The following is a 21,668-nucleotide window of genomic DNA, read 5'->3' on the forward strand; positions in this document are numbered from 1 at the left end:
AAGTAACTAAAATACACCTGCTAAATAATATGGGATTTATCTCAATCCCTATTGGAGAAAAACATGGGCTCTCTGCTGGGGACAGGGAGTTCTGCTGGTCCCCAGGTCTCTGGTCCTCATACAATGCTGTGTAAGTGTTGCTGTGCCCACGACCTTGAAGGAGAGTCTGGACTACTTCAATTCTGAACCACAGACCACATGTCCAGATCTAGTTGCATCCCAAGGAAAGTTCATGAAACATGGAAATTTCTAAATCAGTAGTTCTTTAGGCCTTTCCTTCAGCTCCTTTGGTTGAAACGAAGGGGATTTTTGTTGAGTGAGACCTCGATGACAGTAAAGACTGGAGCTAAGTAGAATCCCTTGCTCTGAGAGAAGAGGTGGCAGCCAACCCACACTGAGGATCTCCATGGCCCTCACAATTTGATGGAATTCATCTTTAAGGGTTGATTCTAGGGCTTCCCTGGTGGCTCAGATGGTAAAGAATCTGCCTGCGATGCAGGAGACCCAGGTTTGATCCCTGGGTCAGGAAGATCCCCTGGAGAAGGAAATGGCAACCCACGCCAGTATTCTTGCCTGGAGAATCCCATGGACAGAGGAGCCTGGTGAGCTACCGTCTGTGAGGTCCCAAAGAGTTAGACACAAGTGAGGGATTAACACTTTCATTTTCACATCTTTAAGAGTTAATTCCACACTGGAAAATAATAATGCAAGAATGTATTAAGGGCAGAGTAAAGTAAGTGGTGATTCTAGGCAACACCACCCAAGTTCTCTGACTAAAAATACTAACAGAAAAATCCATCATTAGAAATTCATTCTTTTGTGTTAACCAGCTATTCTCTCAAACTGCAAATACCTGGGAGGAGGTATATACCTTAACTGGGCTCTTAGTCACTGCACTCACATCCTATTATGACTCAGTGGAATCCCTGCCTTTTTCTGAACAGTGGAGTAAGAGGAGGGAACAAAAGAATTGCTATATTTGGGGAAAACAGTAAACAGTGAAGTGTCTAAGACTGCTGCTGCTGCTGCTGCTAAGTCGCTTCAGTCCTGTCCGACCCTGTGTGACCCCACAGACAGCAGCCCACCAGGCTCCCAGTCCCTGGGATTCTCCAGGCAAGAACACTGGAGTGGGTTGCCATTGCCTTCTCCAGTGCATGAAAGTGAAAAGTGAAAGGGAAGTCGCTCAGTCGTGTCCGACTCTTTGCAACCCCATGGACTACAGCCCATCAGGCTCCTCTGTCCATGGGATTTTCCAGGCAAGAGTACTGGAGTGGGGTGCCATTGCCTTCTCCCTAAGATTGCTAGGTACTGTTAAAGAAAGGCAACCTAGATAGGGGACTTTGCCAGGCGAGTAGCAACATTAGAATCAATGAGGGCTCCTAGGGAATTGTGAGCCCATCCCTGTTTCTCTAAGAGCTGTCTGATTTTTTAAGTTATTTTATCTATCTGTCTATCTACCTATCTAGTTGCGCCAGGTCCTGGTTGCGGCACACGGGAACTTCAGCTGTGGCTTTCGGACTCCTGGTTGCAACATGTACTGACTTACAATTATCATCAACTTGCCTCTTGATTCTCAATTTCTCCACTAAGCAACAGCTTAAAGAGAACAACCTCAAAGGGAAATTCTAAGAACAAAACTACTCAATGACTATAATACAGAAATGTTGTTACAAATGTTGCATAGGCAACATTTTCCAAAGGCAAACAGGCAATGTGTAAATTCCTTAATTATTCCACTGCAAAGCCAAAAGAAATGGAGACAGTAGAGAGGACTGAAGGAAAGGAGAAATATGGAAAGAAAAATGGAATAGCACTGACTACAACTCCTCCTCTATCTTAGTTTATGTTCATATAGTAATTCAGAGTTAAAAAAAAATCTTTTTTAAGTATTGGTCAAAAATCAGCAATACAGGTTTTATTAGCATTATTTGTCAACTCATCTTTATTCTCCACAAATGGCTTTAAAGAAAAAGGTCTCTCATGTTAAAATAGAGCCTAATCTCATTTGGGAAACTTCTTTTTAATTAATTTTTTTTTTTTTTTTTTTGCCACACCTCGAAACATGCAGGATCTTAGCTCTCCGACCAAGGATTGAACCTGAGCCCCCTGCAGTGTCTTAACCACTTGATGGTCAGGGAAGTCCCTGGGAAACTTCTTATAAAAAGAATGGAGCTGACAGTCAACATATTAGACACAATAGGACACAATTTATGTTTAGTATCACCTAAATTTATATAGTCAGAATAAAGAAGAGCAGGTTTGTGAAAATTTCTTTAAGGGATTATCTCCTCATACATTGCTTATTTTGTACATTGTTTATTTTATTTGACGATTTCATGTTTTTTTTTAAGTGTTGGAGGAAACCTTTCTCACTTGTGGCTTTTCTCTTACCTGTGTATGTGCTGTAAACTTTTTAGACAATAGTCTGTGTTACTTTTTTGAATTATTTTTATTATGCTGAAATTTAAAAGTTACACAATTTTTAAAAAAGTCTCCAGGGATAAACACCATCTTTAATGGCTTCATTTTCTGACTTGGTGACCAAATTAAAGTAACAGTAAGCTTTGAAATCGATATATACGCTTAATATAAAATCCAACCTTAGCCCGAGCCCCATCCATACTCCGCAGAACAAGAATGCTGGAGTCAGTTTTGGGGAGAGTCCACCTTTTGGGGGACCCGCTGAGAGAGCTGTGGGCGAACGCCTGGGCGGCTGTGCCCTGAGGCTGGTCCCCTTGGCTGCTTACCTGTACCGGAGTCATCTGAGCGTACCCCCTCCAGCTGAACTCTGGAAACTCCAGAGGATCAAACCCAAACCGAAGTGCTCTTCCACCGGGTGTAGTGCCGTCTTCAATCTCATACCGCATGTGATGCAAATCCGGAAAATAGTAGTTGTTTTCAGGCCTTTTATAAATAAAAAGTAAACGAGCATACAGTGAAGTGAGGTTCATTGATAACCCAAATATCCTTTAATCCCAGTAGGTGGCACTAAAAGAACTCCCCATAATTAACAGAACACATTAAATATGGACAAGGGAGAGAGGCTCCCTGCTTTTTCTCTAAATTATTGCTTTAACTCATGTAAACATTCACAAAAAATACATCCAACTCCTACTCATTCCAGTTAGAGAAAATAATTAAGAACAACCCAGTGACGGCATCCTCTGAAATGTTCTAAATGGTTACCAACCATTTAGCAAAGTCAAACTGGGTTATTTGCCATAAAATCATTCATTTATATACTCATATTCACTGATTACATAAATATTAATGTCTCTGCAAGGAGATCCAACCAGTCCATCCTAAAGGAGATCAGTCTTGGATGTTCATTGGAAGGACTGATGTTGAAGCTGAAACCCCAATACTTTGGCCACCTGATGCAAAGAGCTGACTCATTTGAAAAGACCCTGATGCTGGGAAAGATTGAGGGCAGGAGGAGAAGGGGATGACAGAGGATGAGATGGCTGGATGGCATTACTGACTCGATGGACATGAGTTTGAGTGAACTCCAGGAGTTGGTGATGGACAGGGAGGCCTGGCGTGCTGTGGTTCATGAGGTCGCAAGAGTCAAGACACGACTGAGTGACTGAACTAAACTGAACTGAATGTCTTTGCCAAGTACTGTTGCTAAGCAGCATAGATATAATAGTGAATACAACAGTGAAATTTTACCGTGAATACATATTACATTATGACAAATACTTTCCTAAGCTAAGATTAGAAGTTAAATACATTTTCTCTACATACACATATATGTTTTGATCATTAGAATGACTTTTCTATGCCTTGTCTTCTCTTATTGTATGCCTGTAAATGGACTCAGGAGTCCAATATTGGTAACCACAGAGAAGGATCAAAATTGTTCTAACTCAGGACTTCCCTGGTCGTCCAGTGCAGGGGGTACGGGTTCCACCCCTGACTGAGGAACTAAGATTCCACATGCCAGTGAGAAAAGTTAAAAAACAAAACCAAAATATTCTAAACCTTCTGTGACATTTTATATTCAAACACCTTTAAGTCCTTCAGAATGGTAGGATTTTGAGAATCCAGTCCCAAGCTAATAGGTGTTGATGGATTTAAAACCATAAAGACCAATTAGTCAAGGAAAATAAAAGGTCTGCTCCGATACTGCAAGTAGAATTAGGAGTGCTTACAATTTCTCTGGAGCTAATTTATGAAGAGCCTTAAAAATGTTCATTCTCATTGACCTAGTAATTCTACCTTGGGAAATATTTTCTAAAGAATGATTTTATAGGGTCAAAAATTAACATAAAAGAATGTATATAATAGTGAAAAACTTGGAAACAATACAAATGTACAATTATGAAATAATCAAAGAAAGTTTAAAATATTATGTAACCATTAATATTTTAACACTACTTAATTACAATGGAATATGTTCATGATACCATGTGAAGATATTGATATAAATTACATGAAACAAATTCAATACTAATTTTTATTCATAGAAAAAGCCCAGAAAATATACCAAAAAAATATTAAAAGGTGTTATCTCTGGGTGGTAGAATGAAGTCTTCCCTTTGCCTTTTTACTTTCAGGTACTCCTCAAAATTTTACAATGAATATATATGACATTATCACAAAAACTTTAGAAAACAAAGTGAGTGTGAATGCTTTCTAAACTTGTAGGGAAAACTAAAAATGCATATTATAAACAAACATTTGGAGGAACTGAGGGCAAAAAGATGCAAGATTTATCAACCTGGAAGAAAGGTGGTGTGGCATCTACATTTCTGGTTTGCTAACCTTTTATTTCAGTATTTTTCACTACTAAATCGAAGGACAATTTAAATCCCATAGGTATATACGTGGAGCTTCCCAGGTGGTGCTGGTGGTAAAGGACCTGCCTGCCAATGCAGGAGACATAAGAGAGGTGGGTTCGATCCGTCCATCAAGAAGATTCCCTGGAGCAGGGCATGGCAACCCACTCCAGTATTCTTGCCTGGAGAATTCCATGGACAGAGGAGACTGGTGGATTAGAGTCCACGGGGTTGGAAAGAGTCGGACACAACTGAAGTGACTTAACACAACACAACCCATGTATGTATGTATTGACTGTAATGTCAGTATTTTGGCCTCAGGATAATTTGGGTAATTTATTCTGACACATTACTTCAACTTCCAAGTTAGCCAATCACCTACATAGCGGGAAGGAGAAAACACTCATGCTAGTTAAATAGGGGGAAAGCTCGCTTTATCAACAGGAGGGAGGAAAGAAGCAAAACATGGGTGGAGAATGTTTCTGAGCCAATTCACAAAGTTCCTCTGTTCCATCGTAAGCCTTGCTGGTCTACAGGAAGACAAAACTACAGATGTGCCCTTCTTCACACTCATTTTATTAGGAACCCCTATGACCACCATTTATTTAGAAAGAGCAGGAGAAAGCACAGCTGAGCAGCTCTGAGCCTGAGACCTCAAATGCTGGGAACATCAAGGAAAAGGAGAGATGTTCCATTCTATCAATAAATAAGATGGTTCACTTGACCTCATTAAAGATCTCTTTATTAACCTGGTGACAAGGCAGAAACAGTGAAGATGAGATTTAGAAGAAGTTGCATGTCACAAGAGTTTCAGCAAATGATTCAAAGTCAGTATATTAAAAATTAGATTTTTCTTCCCTCCACAGAGGGACACTTATGGATAGATTATGGTTTCAGATAAATATAGAAACTGCTAAACAAACAGGACAGAGGCTGTGTGCACCATACCCGATATAGTCCCTCTGGGACCTCAGTTTCACTTGGCTCCCTTGCTCCTTCCGTTCATTGTGATTTGCTTCTGCATGAGACGGGGGACTTCCTCCCATTCCTAAAGCTGTCTTACCCCCCAGCACCCAAGCCCCACAGTCATGGGACCCAAAAAAGAAGCAGAAGGTGCAAGTGCCAGGCTCCTCCAGGCTGGGAGTTCACATGGATGTTCATCCATGAGAACCCACCTCCTGCCTCCAGCCCAAGACTCACCCACCTGGCTTTCTGCCCCTCTGGGAACTTTCCAGTGAGGCCACTCTGTGATCTGCAAAGTGGTATCATTTTAGAGCAACTTTATACCTCCTGCTTTTTTTTAAAAAAAGAGATTATTTTTTGATGTAGACCTTTCTTAAAGTCTTTACTGAATTTGCTACAGTATCGCTTCTGTTTTATGCTTTGCTTTTTTTGGCTGTGAGGCATGTGAGATCTTAGCTCTCTGATCAGGGATCGAGCCCATATCCCCTGCTTTGGAAGGCGAAGTTGTAACCACTGGACCGCCAGGGAAGTCTCTTTACCTCCTGCTTTAACTGGACTCACAGACGCGTATCTAGACTGCAAATAACAGTACAGCTTCATTTCCTGTTCTCTCACCGTGGGATCGCTTCTCTCTCCCTAGGACTGTCAGCACAGACAGGACTCTGAGAAAGGCTTCACAACATCGGAACACAAAGGCATCTCCCTGAGGACTCACCGCTGGCAGGCCTTCCCCACGACATGCTCTCGGCACTGGCAGACTCCGGAGCGCCCGCTGCACACAGGGGTGACGGCTCCACCGATGTCACACTGACACCCTGAGAGTCAGGAAACGGCTGGGGTCACCCATCACAGCATCTCCAGGCTGGAGGCCTTCCCTCCCTCTATGAGGAGTGGAAACCAGGAAGCCCGGGTTGCCTCCTTTCCCCAGACGCATCCAGGAGGTATTTGAAATTTGTAGGAAAATCCCAGAGTAAGATGGCATGCCCCCCGCCTCAAGAGTCCACCTGAAAAGCAGAGATGCACTTGTAGGCCACTTCCAACTCTGCTGTACCACGTAGGTAGCAGCAGCCCAGGAGCTAAACACGATTTCACAACACAGTATGTTGCACACAGTAGGTGCCAAGGAGAGGCTGCTTGAAAGATCGTAGAGTGGCCTTGTGGGGCGACCACTCCTGCAATTGTATTATTTAACATGGTATTATCTTGTGTGAACTTTTTTAATATTTCAAATTTATCTTTAAAATGACTAATTCAAGATGTTATTTACATTTAAATTTATCTCTAAAATGACTAAGTCTTGATGTTATTTACATCTCCCCCAGGGCTCCCCCACACCCCAATTGTGATTTTTTATAATTGACCCAACAGTGTGCTTGTAGAAGACAAGGGGAAGCGGCTCTGGCTGAAATTTACTATTTGTCTTAAAGGAATTTTGGCCAATTTCCCTAGACAGGACTTTTCAGTCCCATTCTATCAGAAAGTCAGCAAGAAGACAGTGAACTCAGAAGCAAGGTTACTCTGACAGTCTTTGCCCATCAACATTTTTGCCTTACACAGGAACCTCTGGGAGAATTTACCTTGACACCCAAAGTAATTGCTCTTTTCCAAAGCAAAATATCCATCTTCGCATGTGTCACAGGAATCGCCACCAACATGGGATTTACAATGACAGTCACCATCTAACTGCAGAACAATAAGCAGATGACAAAATTTGGTGAGATTACAGAATTTGCTGGGCTTCCCTGGTGGCTTAGATGGTAAAGAATCTGCCCACAATGCAGGAGATCCAGGTTCAATTCCTGGGTCGAGAAGATCCTGTGAAGAAGGGAATGGCAGTCCACTCCATTATTCTTGCCTGGGAAATCCCATGGACAAAGGAGCCTGGTGGGCTACAGTCCATGGGGTAGCAAAGAGTTGGACACAACTGAGCAACTTTCACTACTTTTTCACAGAATTTGGTAATCTTCAAGATTTCAAACTGGCTTGTTTTGTCCTATGAAGCAGGGGAGCCGGGATCTGAAAACTCCCATGAAGATGGCCACATGCTATACAATTACAGAGGTACCAACCCCCTCCTGCAGAAATCCCACAATTAACTGTTACTATATTCCACCAACATCCCAGGAAAAATTGGCCCACGTTACCTGCCCACACTCTCCAATTCCGCTCATGGTTCCCGCCACGTGGCATCGGCATTCTGGGAAGAGAAGAGAGCATTCTTGGACCAAGGTTACAGAAAGGCCAGTTCTGCCTCTACAGGACACATTAGTAATAATAGAGGTGCAATGACTTTCCAGCATGCTCCAACAGAATTCCAGTTTGCATCCATCAGGCCTAACACTGGATTGCTTCCTGGGCTCAGCAGAACCCAACAACTGGATCAATACCATCTACCTACAAGAAGTACTGGTTCATTTATGACCACTCATAAATGACAAAAGCTGCACTGTCATGGGATTTTTAATCGATTCTAAGGTCAAGGTTATTACTGATACGCTTACATGAAAATATACCCTATTGAAAAATATTCACTCCACTGAGCTATCTTTAACTTGGTGTTTTTCAGTTCTATCCTGGCTTCCAACTAAACATAAAATGAAAATAAAATGAAACCGGAAAGTGTGGATTATAAAAACAAGGCAGAAAAACCATTTATCAAGCAGCTGCCATCATAAACAACATGATACATATGGAAACAGGATATAAATCCCTTGCTGAGATTTCGAAAATGACAGAAGTTCTGCCAAAAGTCGGGGGGTGAGACATCAAAACATTTATATGGAATTTCAAACAAACTGAATGGATTAAATCAATAGCTCTTTTGTGAGTTGAGTCACTGAGGTAGAGAAAATTAAGAGGAAGTTACAATATATTAAAAACACTGAACACAGGAAACCTTACCTGAGCATCCATCAGGGTTTTCTTTGGCCAGATTCCAATATAATGGTTTGCAGATGCTACACGAAGGACTTTCAACATGAAGCTTGCATTGGCAATGGCCCTTTAAAAGAAAATTAATCATCTGACATCTTAGAATGAAGAGGTTCCCAAACAAGCATTCTGAGAAAAGCTTGTCACAGAAATATATTTTGGCCATGAAAAGTAAATTAAGTATATTCAGGGGGAGTGAAAGTACTGGGTTGATTTTAACAATGTGCTAATTGCTTTTGTTTTACTATTTGCTTATTTGTTATACACAGAATCCATATATGTGCTTAAAACAAAATTGGAAAATTCAGAATAAGAAAAAATCATTAGGAGAAAATCTTAATGATTCTTATTTACAACATGGTCATTATCTGTGGATTCTGTTACACCGTGGATATAAATCTAAACGGAAAATATCTGAACATTTAACTTGCTGAAATTCAGTAGAAATTAGATTTATCTGCAAGTGTGTTTATAATATGCAAGAGTCACCTCCTTGCTTAAACATCATCAAGTCCCACAGTGAGGATAGAGAACTTTCTCCTACTTTCCCTCCAGAACCTGGGGTTCCAGCTTTTGCAGGCTCTGAGGCTAAGAAGATAATTTCTAAATTGCTTAGAAAATGAATCAGAATGCCACAGCACTGTGCTTGGAGTAACATCAAGCAGACTACAATTACTCTGTACACAGACAGCTTAATTAAACGTTTACTGGCCTTTGATTTTTTTAATTTTAATTATCTATGTCAGGCTTATATGCAGGTCTCTAGGGAGGTAATGCCTTCAGAGGAACACTAGGACTCTACAATTCTACAAAAGTTTAAATAAACTGTATTCTTTTGGTTTTGACCAAAAGAAATTACAATATCATATATGCACTTTGAAAAAGAGCGATAGCCTCATCAAGCAATTCAGCCTCAGGTCGTATTTTAATTTACTTTGAATTTCAGGAAGCTCACAAATGTGTCAGTCTCAAATAAATATCAGAATAATAGTTAGAACTGCAATGCTTTAACAATCTTCTACTTACCAAACTGGAGTCCACAGTTCCGGCTGGGTCACAGACGTTGCTGGAGCCTGGATATGATATATAAATAGTTATATGGTATAGAAATGTCTGGGGTTTTAATGTTCATTTGTCCCTTTGTTTTGATGTTTCAAAGTTTTTTTTCTTTAAGTTTTCCTTGTTTTTAAAACTAGTGCATCTATATTTATATTTTTTGATAGATGGGTGGCAAGGTCTTTGCATGTATTCAGTTGACCAAAAAGTTTATTTGCGTTTTTCTATAACATCTTATGGTAAAACTCAAAAGAACTTCTGGACCAACTCAGTAATTCAGAAAAAGACACCTCTAATAGCCTTCATGGTCCTTACTCTCCAAATCACCCTTTTGGTCACCCAACGACTCTCTTCCCTGCCTCCTCCTAAAAGTTCATTTCCAAATGACGAAAAGGAGACTGGGGAAACAAGTCTAGAATTTTGAATATCCTTAGAATTATCCAGAAGAGGGCAGTATTATACAAAGAGTTTTTTTTTTTTTTTTTAATTGTCCAATTTGATGCTGGGCTTCCCTGGTGGCTCAGAAGGTAAAGAATCTGCCTGTAATGTAGGAGACTGGAGTTTGAGGCAAGATCCCCTGGAGAAGGGCATGGCAACCCACTCCAGTGTTCTTGCCTGGAGAATTCCATGGACAGAGGAGCCTGGTGGGCTACAGTCATGGACCCAACTGAGTGACTAACACACTAACAATTAGCTGTTATAGAATTTGTAAGTACATTTTTTAGTTAACCAAGACTTACTTCCTTCATTATCACAGCCCCTTTGCTCTCCGCCCGTACTAAAATTATGTCTACAATTAATTAATTTCTTGCCTTAGTCAATCTCACCTTACAAGGGGAAGAATCAGACAGATCAGGGTTAAAAGTGAAGCAGTGGCCAGCGGTGGGTCTGGCAGGCTTTGCAGGCTTCTCTGGGAGGCTGGCCACACGCACAAAGTGGAGAGGAGCCCACCCTCCAGCCATCTGCGGTCTTCCCTACCTTGGCAGTGGGGGAAATCAGAGGCGCCCGAGAGACACCTGTCGCACCGCTGTCCCGTGATCCCCGGCTGGCACTCGCACTGTCCAGTGACTGGGCTGCAGGGCGTCTGGTAGGACCCAAGGGCTGAACACTGGCAGGCTGGACGAAAAGACCTCAGTCAGACCCACAGCAGGGGCACCCGGACCTGCGTAAGAGTACGGAGGTGGGGCCCCAAAGACCCAAAGGCAGTTCCAGCATCACCTCTAATCAGACTTAGAACCTGAAACAGATTGCTCTGTTGCTCTAAAAACCAGTTTCCCCTTTTTTAAGTGGGAATAATATTAGCATCTACTTGACAAGAATCCAGTGGGGTAGAACTCCAGGAGAGGGACTAGAGAATTAGTGACATGGTCCTAAGAAACTAAACATAAGAAAGAAGAAACAGGCCTAGTGCCGCTCAGCCAGCTCACATCAGACAGCTGGACAAGGACTCAGCCCTTCGGCTATCCGGGCCAGCATCCTCCGAGGCCCCACAATCCCTCCATGCCTGTCTGCAGAGATCAGGTCCCTGCCCAAGGGCAGACAACTGAGGAAACGTTCTTGGGTTCTGGGATGGTTTATGCTTGCACGTTCCCTAGGCTGTAGGGCTCAGATGTTGGCTCAACACCAAGTACAGCTGAAAAGGTGCTTTGTTAGATGTGACGAACATTTAAGTCCGCTAACCTCAAGTAAAGCAGGTTACTCTGCACAGTCTGGGTGGGCCTCGTCCCATCAGTTGAAGGCCATATGAGAAGAGCGTGAGGTTCAGGAGGAAGAAGGAATTCCGCCTCCAGACGGCCCGTGGACGCCAGCTGCAGCATCAACTCCCCCCTCCCTCCCTGGGTCTCCAGCCTACTCGTCCGCCCTGAAGATTTTAGATGCACTAGCCCCACAAACACATGCACTGATTCCTTAAATCTATCTGTATCTACATCTATCTATAGCTATAGATATAGTAGGCCCCTTACATACAAACCCTCAAGTTGCAAGCTTTCAAAGATGCAAACCTGTGTTCCTCCAATGACAGGCAGAAGTGAAACCGCAGCCTGCCCTCCGTCCCCTATTGCTGACGATCCTTCAGGTCTACCATCTCCCACCTCCTCTCCCTCCTCCAGTCAGTAACTCTTCTTGCCTGTTCAGGCGATGCCAGCCCCTGTATGCCAGCCCTTGTACTGTACTACTGTACTTTTCAAGGTACAGTACTATAAGGTTAAAAGTGCTTTCTTTATTTTTCATGGTTGTTTTTTATGTATTCTTGGTGTGAAAAGTATTATAAACCCATTTCAGTACTGTACAGGGGCTTCCTTGGTGGCTCAGATGGTTAAGAATCCACCTGCAATGTGGGAGACCTAGGTTCCATCCCTGGGTTGAGAAGATCCCCTGAGGAGGGCATGGCAACCCACTCCAGTATTCTTGCCTGGAGAATCCCATGGACAGAGGAGCCTGGCGGGGTACAGTCCATGGGGGCACAAAGAGTTGGACACTACTGAGCGACTAAGCATACAGAGTACAGTACTGTATAACCAATTGTGTCAGTGGGGTACCTAGGCTTACTTTGTTGGACGAATGAACGTGCTCTGGGGCTGGAACTCGTTCACAGGTGGGGGATTTACTGTACAGACACATCCTATGGGTTCTGTCCCTCTGGAGATCCCTGACACAGGTCCTCTCTGCTCTTCTTCCTTTAAGGAAGGGAATGCAGAGAGCAAACACTCATGCTGGCAGTCGGAGCAGCAACAGGAGCCCGGAGCAACAGAGGAGGCAGCTCCAGCCAGCATCACATGGGTGAAATTAACACTGACTCCTCCCAGGACCAGAGGGGTTGTCTAAGGAGCCTCGGAAGATGCAGATACACTCCAGAGGTGAAAACAAAGACACGGCTTTAAACACAGGTACATTATTTTAAATTGTGAATGACTCAATCTGGCATCACACTTTGGGTTTCTATCCAGCTTATCGATGAAAGCTGCCAGATCCCAAACTCAAACCCAACACTGGCAGCCTGTTTCTCACTCTTGGAAATACCACAAGGCTCTGCAAATATTTTAAATCTACTCTTTACTTTGATCCCAGTCCTTCTGAGTTTCTGGAATCTTTTCTTCTCATCTGCTCTTCACTGTGCTTCTGCTTTGAGATACTTTGATTCTCAAAGAGTATTTAAAAATGATGATATTAAATAATACAAGGAATCAGGGAGCCCGTCTGCTGTGCTCCCCTCAAATCTTCCAGCCTCGAGCACAGTCCTGGTCTTTTTTTCTGGTTGTTGTTCACTTGCTCAGTCATGTCTGACTCTTTGCAACCCCATGGACTGCAGCACGCCAGGCTTCCCTGTCCCTCACTGTCTCCTGGAGTTTGCTCAAACTCACATCCGTCGAGTTGATGATGCTATCCAACCATTTCATCCTCTGTTGCTCACTCTCCTCTTTCACCCTCATCAAGAGGCTCTTTAGTTCTTCTTTGCTTTCTCCCATTAGACTGGTATCATCTGCATATCTGAGGTTGTTGATATTTCACCCAACAATCTTGATACCAGCTTGGAATTCACTCAGCCTGATGTGCATTTCACCTGATGTACTCTTCACGTAAGTTAAATAAGCAGGGTGACAATATACAGCCTCGACATACTCCTTTCCCAATTTTGGACCAGTCCACTGTTACATGCCCAGTTCTAACTATTGTTTCTTGACCTGCATATAGGGTCCTGGTCTCTATGACATGCCAAATAGATATTTATTAAATGAAGGAATAAGCAACTATTGAAATCCTTTTCCAGATCCACCCCTGTAGTTCAACTGATATGTTTTCTCGTTGAATCTTGCAGCACTGCTGTGTGAGGCAATGTTCTGGGAACACCACCCTCTTCCCTGTCAGTGAATAAACTCACAGAGTGAGGCGACACTGCCAGACGACACGTAAATTTCGAGGAAAAGAGAGCTCCTTACTATTTCAGGGGTGCTCTCGATGCTCAGGATTTTGGGAGCTCTTCCTTCTGTTGGAAGAGCAGGCTGGCTCCTTCTCCATCAGAGCCACAAAGTCAGCATTTCAGTTCCATCGTAGTGAACACCCTCCACCTCTCTGGCTAACTGATCAGACCTACAGAAAATCCCAAGGCTTCTTCCAACCGCCTCAATGTTCTAGACAAACACTGAACTGCAAAGCGAAGGGCCATTTCAAAGCAAAATTGCACAGAACTTGGCCCATCCTTCTGGATTTGGTTTTTCCCCTTGGAAAGGCTGGGAGAGGGCTCTCCCGGGGCGAATCCCAGGTCAGAAACCTCCCCCTGCGCTGCCACCTGCCATCTGCTGGTGCATCTGGCCTCTTTCCAGGGCCAGTTTGTCTGATTTGTGAGAATACGCTGACATGTAGGAAGAGGTTAGACATGCACTGGTAACATATATATAGAACTTTTCTAAGGAACTACCTATAACCCAAAGACTATGGCAAACTCCAATGGGGACAGTTCAGGTCCCAGGACACTGAGGTTTGGGGGCAGCTCCACTGTGACAGGCTTCAGTGCCAGCCATGGGAGGCCCTAATTTTCTACACTCCCACCCTCCTGGTCTCTGCTCTAAGTGCTGACTAGTGGCTGCTTCAGAGAAGGCAATGGCACCCCACTCCAGTACTCTTTTGCCTGGAAAATCCCATGGGCAGGGGAGCCTGGTAGGCTGTAGTCCATGAGGTCGCTAAGAGTCCAGCACGACTGAGCGACTTCACTTTCACTTTTCACTTTCGTGCATTGGAGAAGGAAATGGCAACCCACTCCAGCGTTCTTGCCTGGAGAATCGCAGGGATTGGGGAGCCTGGTGGGCTGCCATCTATGGGGTCGCACAGAATCGGACACGACTGAAGCGATTTAGCAGCAGCAGTAGCAGCTACTTAGCAAGTTGCACAAGGGAAAAAGCAGGAGAAGGAAGGAAGAGGAAAAGAAAAATCAAGAAGGAGAAGAAGGAAGGAAGGATGGACGGAGAGGATGAAAAGAGAACACCTCCCGCACTCCCCCACCAAAGGACCAAGTGTGCAAAGTGCTGAGCCAGACATCAACACAAACATAAAACTGAAACACACAGAGACGACTCTCGTCATGGCCTCACATCTATGATTTGACTTTCGGCTCCAATCAAGAAAACTGCAAGCACTTCAGTGAATCCAAAATAAAATGAGAAGGAGACAGCCTTGCGCTTAAAGTCTGGAGCAAATTAAGTTAATACAAAACATAAATGCTGGACTGCAGTTGGCAAGAACAATTAGGAAGAGTTTTAGGATTCTTTTTAAGAAAATTTTTAAAAATTTAAAGCAATGTTAGAACAAAGCCACACAAGCATTCTTTGGCTAGACTGTATTGGACCCTCTGATGTAGGGTTTGTGGCTACACTGGTTCGCTTCTAAAATTCCATGGGTCAAGCAACCAACTTCATCTAAGAAAGATTGCAAATTGAAATACTGGGTCAGACCTTGACGCTAGACCAAGTTCAGATTTCAGCATGTCTGGCCTTCAGCCACTGGCTTCAACACTGCCCAAAGGAAAAAAAAATTAAAAGATCACAAAAGCTGTTAGAAAAAGTGAGTACCAGAGAAGGGAGACCATTGGCAACAGAATGTGGGAGCATCCCAAAAGCTTCCAGAGCCTAATGGCTCAAATCTGGAAGAACAAACTCGGCGGCACACCTCTCCACGCTGCCAGGAACAAGGCTGCCCTGATCTTTCTCCTCCTGTCTTTTGTCAGACTTCATCTTCACTACTCATAACCTCGCCTGCTCCTAACATAAGCTCCTCTGGGATTGGTCCCTGAAAAGTCAAAGTGTAGTCGCTCAGTCAAGTCTGACTCTTTGTGACCCCATGGACTATAACTTGCCAGGCTCCTCTGTCCATGGGATTCTCCAGGCAAGAATACTGGAGAGGGTAGTCATACCCTTTCTCCAGGGGATCTTCCCAACCCAGGGATTGAACCCAGGTCTCCTGCATTGCAGGCAGATTCTTTACCATCTGATCCACCAGGGAAGCCCAGATTGGCCCCTAGAGGACCTTGAAATGGAAGGTCTCCACCTCGTCTCCCACCTGCTAGTTCTTCTTCACTTTGTCAATGAGACATTCGGGGTCTACAGCTTAAATTAGACATGTAAGCATCCCTACCTCATGCTCTAAAACTTCATTATTTGGGATGTCCTTCCATGGAGAAAATATACCTGCAAGGATGAGGTTACCACCCCAGACCAGAGTCGGCTCAGTACTGAATCTGCCTCTGGGATGATTCGTACAACTCCAACACAAGCATCAGCTGTACTGACGTTTCAACGGGAAACACACTGGGTGTTCCAACTCCTAGTACTGAACTTCTCTGGCGGAAGTCAAGGTACACAAAGTAAAGATACCCCATTCCTTTCCTTACCCTCCCAGCTGCCAGGTGATCCAAATCTCTGGGCAGGGACTGCGGAGGGTTTCTGTGGCCCAAGAGGCCAAGGCTGAGAAGGGGGACAGAGGACAGAGGCCCAGGACCAGGAAGAAAAGCGAGGGCTGGGGATGTGGCATACAGACATCTGTGCATACAGGGAGATCAGCCAGGACTGGGGCTACAGGCTCTTAAAATGAGGTACAGCAGCGGTTCCCAACCTTCCTGGCATCAGGGACCAGTTTCATGGAACAGTCTTCCCACAGGCCAGAGCAGGGGAGGATGGTTTGGGGACGATTCAAGCGTATTACATTTACCATGTCTGTTATTTCTATTATCACTTTGTGATACATAATGAAATGTTGGAGTTAAGATACCTTGAATTAATTTGGGATTTACCTTATGGGTTTGGTTCAAGCCCTTAGTTCAGAAAAGTGGGTAGCCATCATTCCGTTCTCCAGGGGATCTTCCCGACCCAGGGATCAAACCTGAGTCTCCTGCACTGCAGGCAGATTCTTTACTGTCTGAGCCACCAGGGAAGCCTGCAATGGGGGAGGACCCAGGTTCGATCCCTGGATCAGGAAGATACCCCTGGAGAAGGGAATGGCAACCCACTCCAGTATTCTTGCCTGGAGAATCCCATGGACAAAGGAGCCTGGAGGGCTACAGTCTATCGGGTCGCAAAGAGTCCGACACGACTGAAGCAACCTAGCACACACTTATCACTGCCCGCACACCTGTTGTTCTTCGGGGCCTGGGCCAGACTCCTCCCTCTCCCTCCCTCCAGCCCCTTCAGTGACTCTTACTGGGATGGGAGACTAAGAGACAAACCCAGTGGAGAAGGAGGAGGCTGCGGTTTTGCGTGTGCTGTCCTCCATCCTGGAATCCCCAGCCTCCTCCCCCATGTCTGCCTGGCAGGTTCCTAAACGCTGTTCAGGTACCACCTCCTCTCCAGAGCCCACAGGCTGACCGCTGGGGAGGAAGAAGGGTAAGGGTGAGAGACAAAATAAGGGCGGCGACATGGCCGGGGTAGGACGGTCACGCGTAACATACACACATGAGCCAGCAGCTCGTTCGCTTAAACGGGAGGCCACACGGTTCTGCCAAAAGGAGCTTCTGAATTTCCTTAGGAGGAAACTTATCTCGGGGGACTGACGGTCACCATGTTCACATTGCTCACTTACCTTGGCAAATAGGGAAGGAGTAGAAACCCGGGCGGCAGGCGTCACACTGAGCGCCCCCCACGCCGGGGCGGCACAGGCACCTCCCTTGGGCATCACAGATTTCAGGGAGAACTCCTTCCAAGTTACAGTCACAGCCTGCGAAGAGGAGCAAAGAGGAAGAGACATTCAGAGGGGCTCTCCATCCTTCATCCCTTTGTGTGTCTCTCCCTTCACCCCAGTGTCTGCCGTGGAAACCCAGATTCTGAGTTCTCTATAGAGAACTCTCTATAGTTTATATCCAGTCCCATCACTTCAAGGCAAATAGATGGGGTAAAAGTGGGCACAATGGCAGATTTTATTTTTGGGGCTCTGAATTCACTGCGGATGGTGACTGCAGCCACGAAATTAAAAGACGCTTCCTCCTTAGAAGGAAAATTATGACAAGTCTATACAGTGTACTAAAAAGCAGAGACATCACTTTGCCAACAAACATACATATAGTCAAAGCTATGGTTTTTCCACTAGCCATGGACAGATAGGAGAGTTGAACCATAAAGAAGGATGAGGGCCAAAGGATTGATGCTTTTGAACTGTGGTGTTGGAGAAGACTCTTGAGAGTCCCCTGGACTTCAAGGAGATCAAACTAGTCAACCCTGAATATTCATTGGAAGGACTGATGCTGAAGCTGAAACTCCAATACTTTGGCTATCTGATGTGGAAAGCCAATTCATTGGAAAAGACTGATGCTGGGAAAGATTGAAGGCAAAAGAAGAAGGGGGCAGCAGAAGATGAGACTGTTAGATAGCATCACCAACTCAACAGACATGAATTTAAGCAAACTCTTGGAGACAGTGAAGCACAGGGAAGCCTGGTTTGCTGCAGTTCATGGGGTGGCAAAGAGTTAGACACAACTTAGTGACTGAACAACAAATGGTTTACACACATTCCTAACCCTGAGAAAGACTCATCTTAAAGGGAGTAAGGCATCTCACCAGGAAAGATCAGTGCCATTCAGAAACCTCTAGGGCAGACATTAGTTTACAAAGTATCTATAATCTTTTAGCATCCATGCCCGTGGGAACAATTTTTTCCCCTAAACTGAGCCTTAGTTGGGCTTCCCTGGTGGTTTAGATGGTAAAGAATTCACCTGTAATGCAGGAGACCTGGGTTCGATGCCTGGGTTGGGAAGATCCCCTGGAGGAGGGCATGGCAACCCACTCCAGTATTCTTGCCGGGAGAATCCCCATGGTCAGAGGAGCCTGGCATGCTGCAGTCCACGGGTTTGCAAAGAGTCAGACACAAATGAGCGACTGACCATGCACACACACATAAGCCCTATTTAGTAAAATTTCAACTTAATAGATTCCCACTGAATGACTATCTTGAATTAAACATATTTCCACTTCCATTGTTTAGAAGAAAAGAGATGGACATCCATTCAGCCCTGATCAGAGCCAGATCAGAGGCTCTGGAGGACCTCACCGGGCTCATTTCAAGCCTGCAGGGACCAGCCCTTCCCAGCAGACAGCGAGCTCCTGTCTGTCTCAGGACGTCCGCTCTGGCCGGTCGGTCCTCGCGGGCAGCACCCTTTCTGCGTTCCCTCTCATCCTTCAGGTCTCTGTGCGGGAGTCACCACCTCAGCAAGGCCTCCCCCACCCACTCTGTACCGGCAGCTCCCCCATCCCTTGCCCGCTCTCTGCCTTAACTTGGGTTTGTCTCTCACACTTTAATTACTGAAACCACTTACTGGCCTCATGACTGACTTTGACCAGTAGAATAAGGGGAAAGCGCTGTCCTGGGATTTCAGAGCCCAGGTTTTGTAGCTTTGTGGATTTATGACAGGTTTTGTGGCTTCCCTTCTCACGCTCTGGGAACCCTGAGATCGCTGGGGGTGAGGGGGTACTCTGGCTGACCTCCTCGAGGACAAAGGGCCACAGGGAGAGAGACACTGAGCTGTCCCGAGTGGACCTTCCAGCAAGTTCGGCAGAAGGACTGTCCCGCCAAGCCACATGATCGCAAGAAATAAGTCATGTTGTTTTTAGCCACTAAATTTAGAGGCTAAATAGATAGTGAAAGGCAGCAATAGATGAAGGAAAAACCTACCAGACTAAACACTTAGGGAGAGCTCACCTCAGGACACCTGCTGCCACGTACAGGATGTCTTAATCAAGAAGCATTTCTCAGAAAGACAGGGCTCTTGCTTGACTTTGTTATAGATAGATAGATAATGAGGTCAAGCAAGAGTCCTGTTAAGATAAGCATTTTATAGGTGAGAAAAAAGAGGCTCAGAAAGGTTACTTAACTTGCCCGAGGTCACACAGCCAGAAACGCTGAGTAGGAATGTGAATCCTGGTCAGCCTGGTTTTAAAGCCCCATGCCCTTTATATGATGTGAAGGATACAAGCTGAGAACTGATTTTAAAAGCTGTGTTCAAGGTATGTTCTAGATTAGTATACATATCCAAATCATTCTTGTATTTAAAGTATCTACATTTCTATCAAGAACATTAACATCTACACCTGCAACATGGTCCCTCGAGGCAGTCCCTAAGGTTGATCAAAGATTTGACTGGGTCACTCCTACTTCTCAAGGAAGAGAAGCCTTGTGCACTTTGGAAAGATTTTCTACAAGGGTTAAAAATAGTAGATAATCTGAAGAGCTAGCTAAATCCCACTCCTTCCCTTTGCCCTTTTTCATGTAAAAGCTTGGTAACAGAGTTGTAGAATTATCATTATTATTATTATTTACAATAATGAATAAAAAAAGATCTGGGTAAATCAGAACAATTCTACAGTCTTTGTATAATCTCTAACTTGCTCATACTTCAATCGAACAGTCACCTAACTTGACAAAAGAGGCACTAAATGTGTCCAAGGGTATAATTCATCACAAGAGAAGCCTTGGAACTCAGGCTGGCATGAGCACCACCCTGTCTGTCCATCACAGCTGCCACACGAGGCCCCAGTGCCACAGCCCCAGAGGCTGAGACCACCACAGTGAAATGCAGAGGTTTACTGTCAACTACAGTCTTGGTGATAAACCAGGCATTGGAATTCAGTAAGAAACTTGAACTTGACATTGGCATTGAAGTCCAAGGAATCTAGATTTACTACCATCTGTAAACAGAAAAAAAGCATTGAGTACCTATGCATTGCTAAATTTCTGTTTCTGAAATTTACTTTTTAACTTAGGTGTGCTTTTTGTAGTGCAGTGGTTATCATGTTCTCCTGACACCTTTTAAGATATCTGGCAAATACTCCCACACGGTGCAGGAACCAGAGATTTCTGAGGCCCCTCGCTTCTCCTCCACCCTCACCTCCCACCTCCTCATCAGGTCGTCATGCCTGTATCTTAGGAAGGAGGCTGGAATCCTCCCCTCCTTCCAGAGTTCCAGAGCCTTCCTGCTGCCAGAGCCCATGCAGCTCTTTTGCATAAACTAAAAAAAGGTGTATCAAGATGCTTTCCTATCACTTGCTATAAAATCATCACCATAACATCTTATGGAAAACTCCAAATGATGTTTAGGCCACCTCAATATATACAAATCTGTAATGTTCTCAAGGCTTTCTCCTGGTCCCAGGAAGCCCTTCTAGAACTCTATCTTTTTCTTTCCTTCTTTCCTTCCTCCATTCTTCTTCCCATCCTTCCCATGTACCTTCCTATTTTCCTTCCCTCCCTTTTGTAAGAAGCTATAAGGATGACCCTCGGGTCTGTTCCTATTGTTCCGTGTTCTTGCCTGGTGGCTTAGATGGTAAAGAATCTGCCTGCAATGTAGGAGATGCAGGCTCAATCCTTGGGTCAGGAACATCCCCTAGAGAAGGAAATGGCAACCTACTCAGTGTTCTTGCCTGGGAAACCCCATAGACAGAGTAGCCTGGCGGGCTGCAGTCCATGGGGTTGTAGGAGTCGGACATGACTCAGCGACAAAACCACCACCACCTTGCCAGGTCATAGGATTAACTCCTGCTGTTGTAACTGTTTGCCGGTGTGTCTCCTGCAGGCCTGGGGGCTTCCAGGGAGCAGGGACTGTGAACTAGCAGCTGCCTCAGCCATGCCTGGTACCGAGGAGGCACTTAATAAGAGTCCAATGAATGGAGAATATGCTAAATATTCAAGACTCCAGTTCTCTTTGGTAAACACCATTCCTTAAATTCTGTTTTACTGGCATCTACAGAGAGCCGCCAAACTAAGATATCAGAATTCACCTGTCTCTCTCTAAGCCGTATCTGGCCTGTCTCCATGCCAACAGTGGCTGCCCCACCCTGCCAGGCAGGTTAAAATGCCCAGCCGGGGGAGGGACAGAGCGCAAAGGCATGCCCCAGCAGGCTGTCACCCCCAACTCTCAGAGTTCTCTTCATTAGCACAGACCCGCCCACACTGACTCACAAGTTG

The 21,668-nt window shown here is 44.7% G+C and overlaps 1 protein-coding gene across 3 annotated transcripts in view; it reads right to left on the bottom strand.

Annotated features, from left to right (window-relative positions):
* The window catches only part of LAMA3 (laminin subunit alpha 3), a 260,515-nt gene that overhangs the window by 148,039 nt on the left and 90,808 nt on the right, over positions 1–21,668 (bottom strand). For all 3 annotated transcript variants that reach the window (XM_024984437.2, XM_059881027.1, XM_059881028.1), the window contains 8 exons: positions 17,298–17,432; positions 10,710–10,847; positions 9,702–9,748; positions 8,646–8,745; positions 7,889–7,941; positions 7,322–7,427; positions 6,460–6,559; positions 2,748–2,904 (listed from right to left, as the gene is read on the bottom strand). In XM_024984437.2, coding sequence (XP_024840205.1) covers positions 2,748–2,904; positions 6,460–6,559; positions 7,322–7,427; positions 7,889–7,941; positions 8,646–8,745; positions 9,702–9,748; positions 10,710–10,847; positions 17,298–17,432 — 836 coding nt within the window. The remainder of the gene's footprint in view (positions 1–2,747; positions 2,905–6,459; positions 6,560–7,321; positions 7,428–7,888; positions 7,942–8,645; positions 8,746–9,701; positions 9,749–10,709; positions 10,848–17,297; positions 17,433–21,668) is intronic.

This window comes from Bos taurus, chromosome 24 (assembly GCF_002263795.3).
Source record: "Bos taurus isolate L1 Dominette 01449 registration number 42190680 breed Hereford chromosome 24, ARS-UCD2.0, whole genome shotgun sequence".
Lineage (NCBI taxonomy): Eukaryota > Metazoa > Chordata > Mammalia > Artiodactyla > Bovidae > Bos > Bos taurus.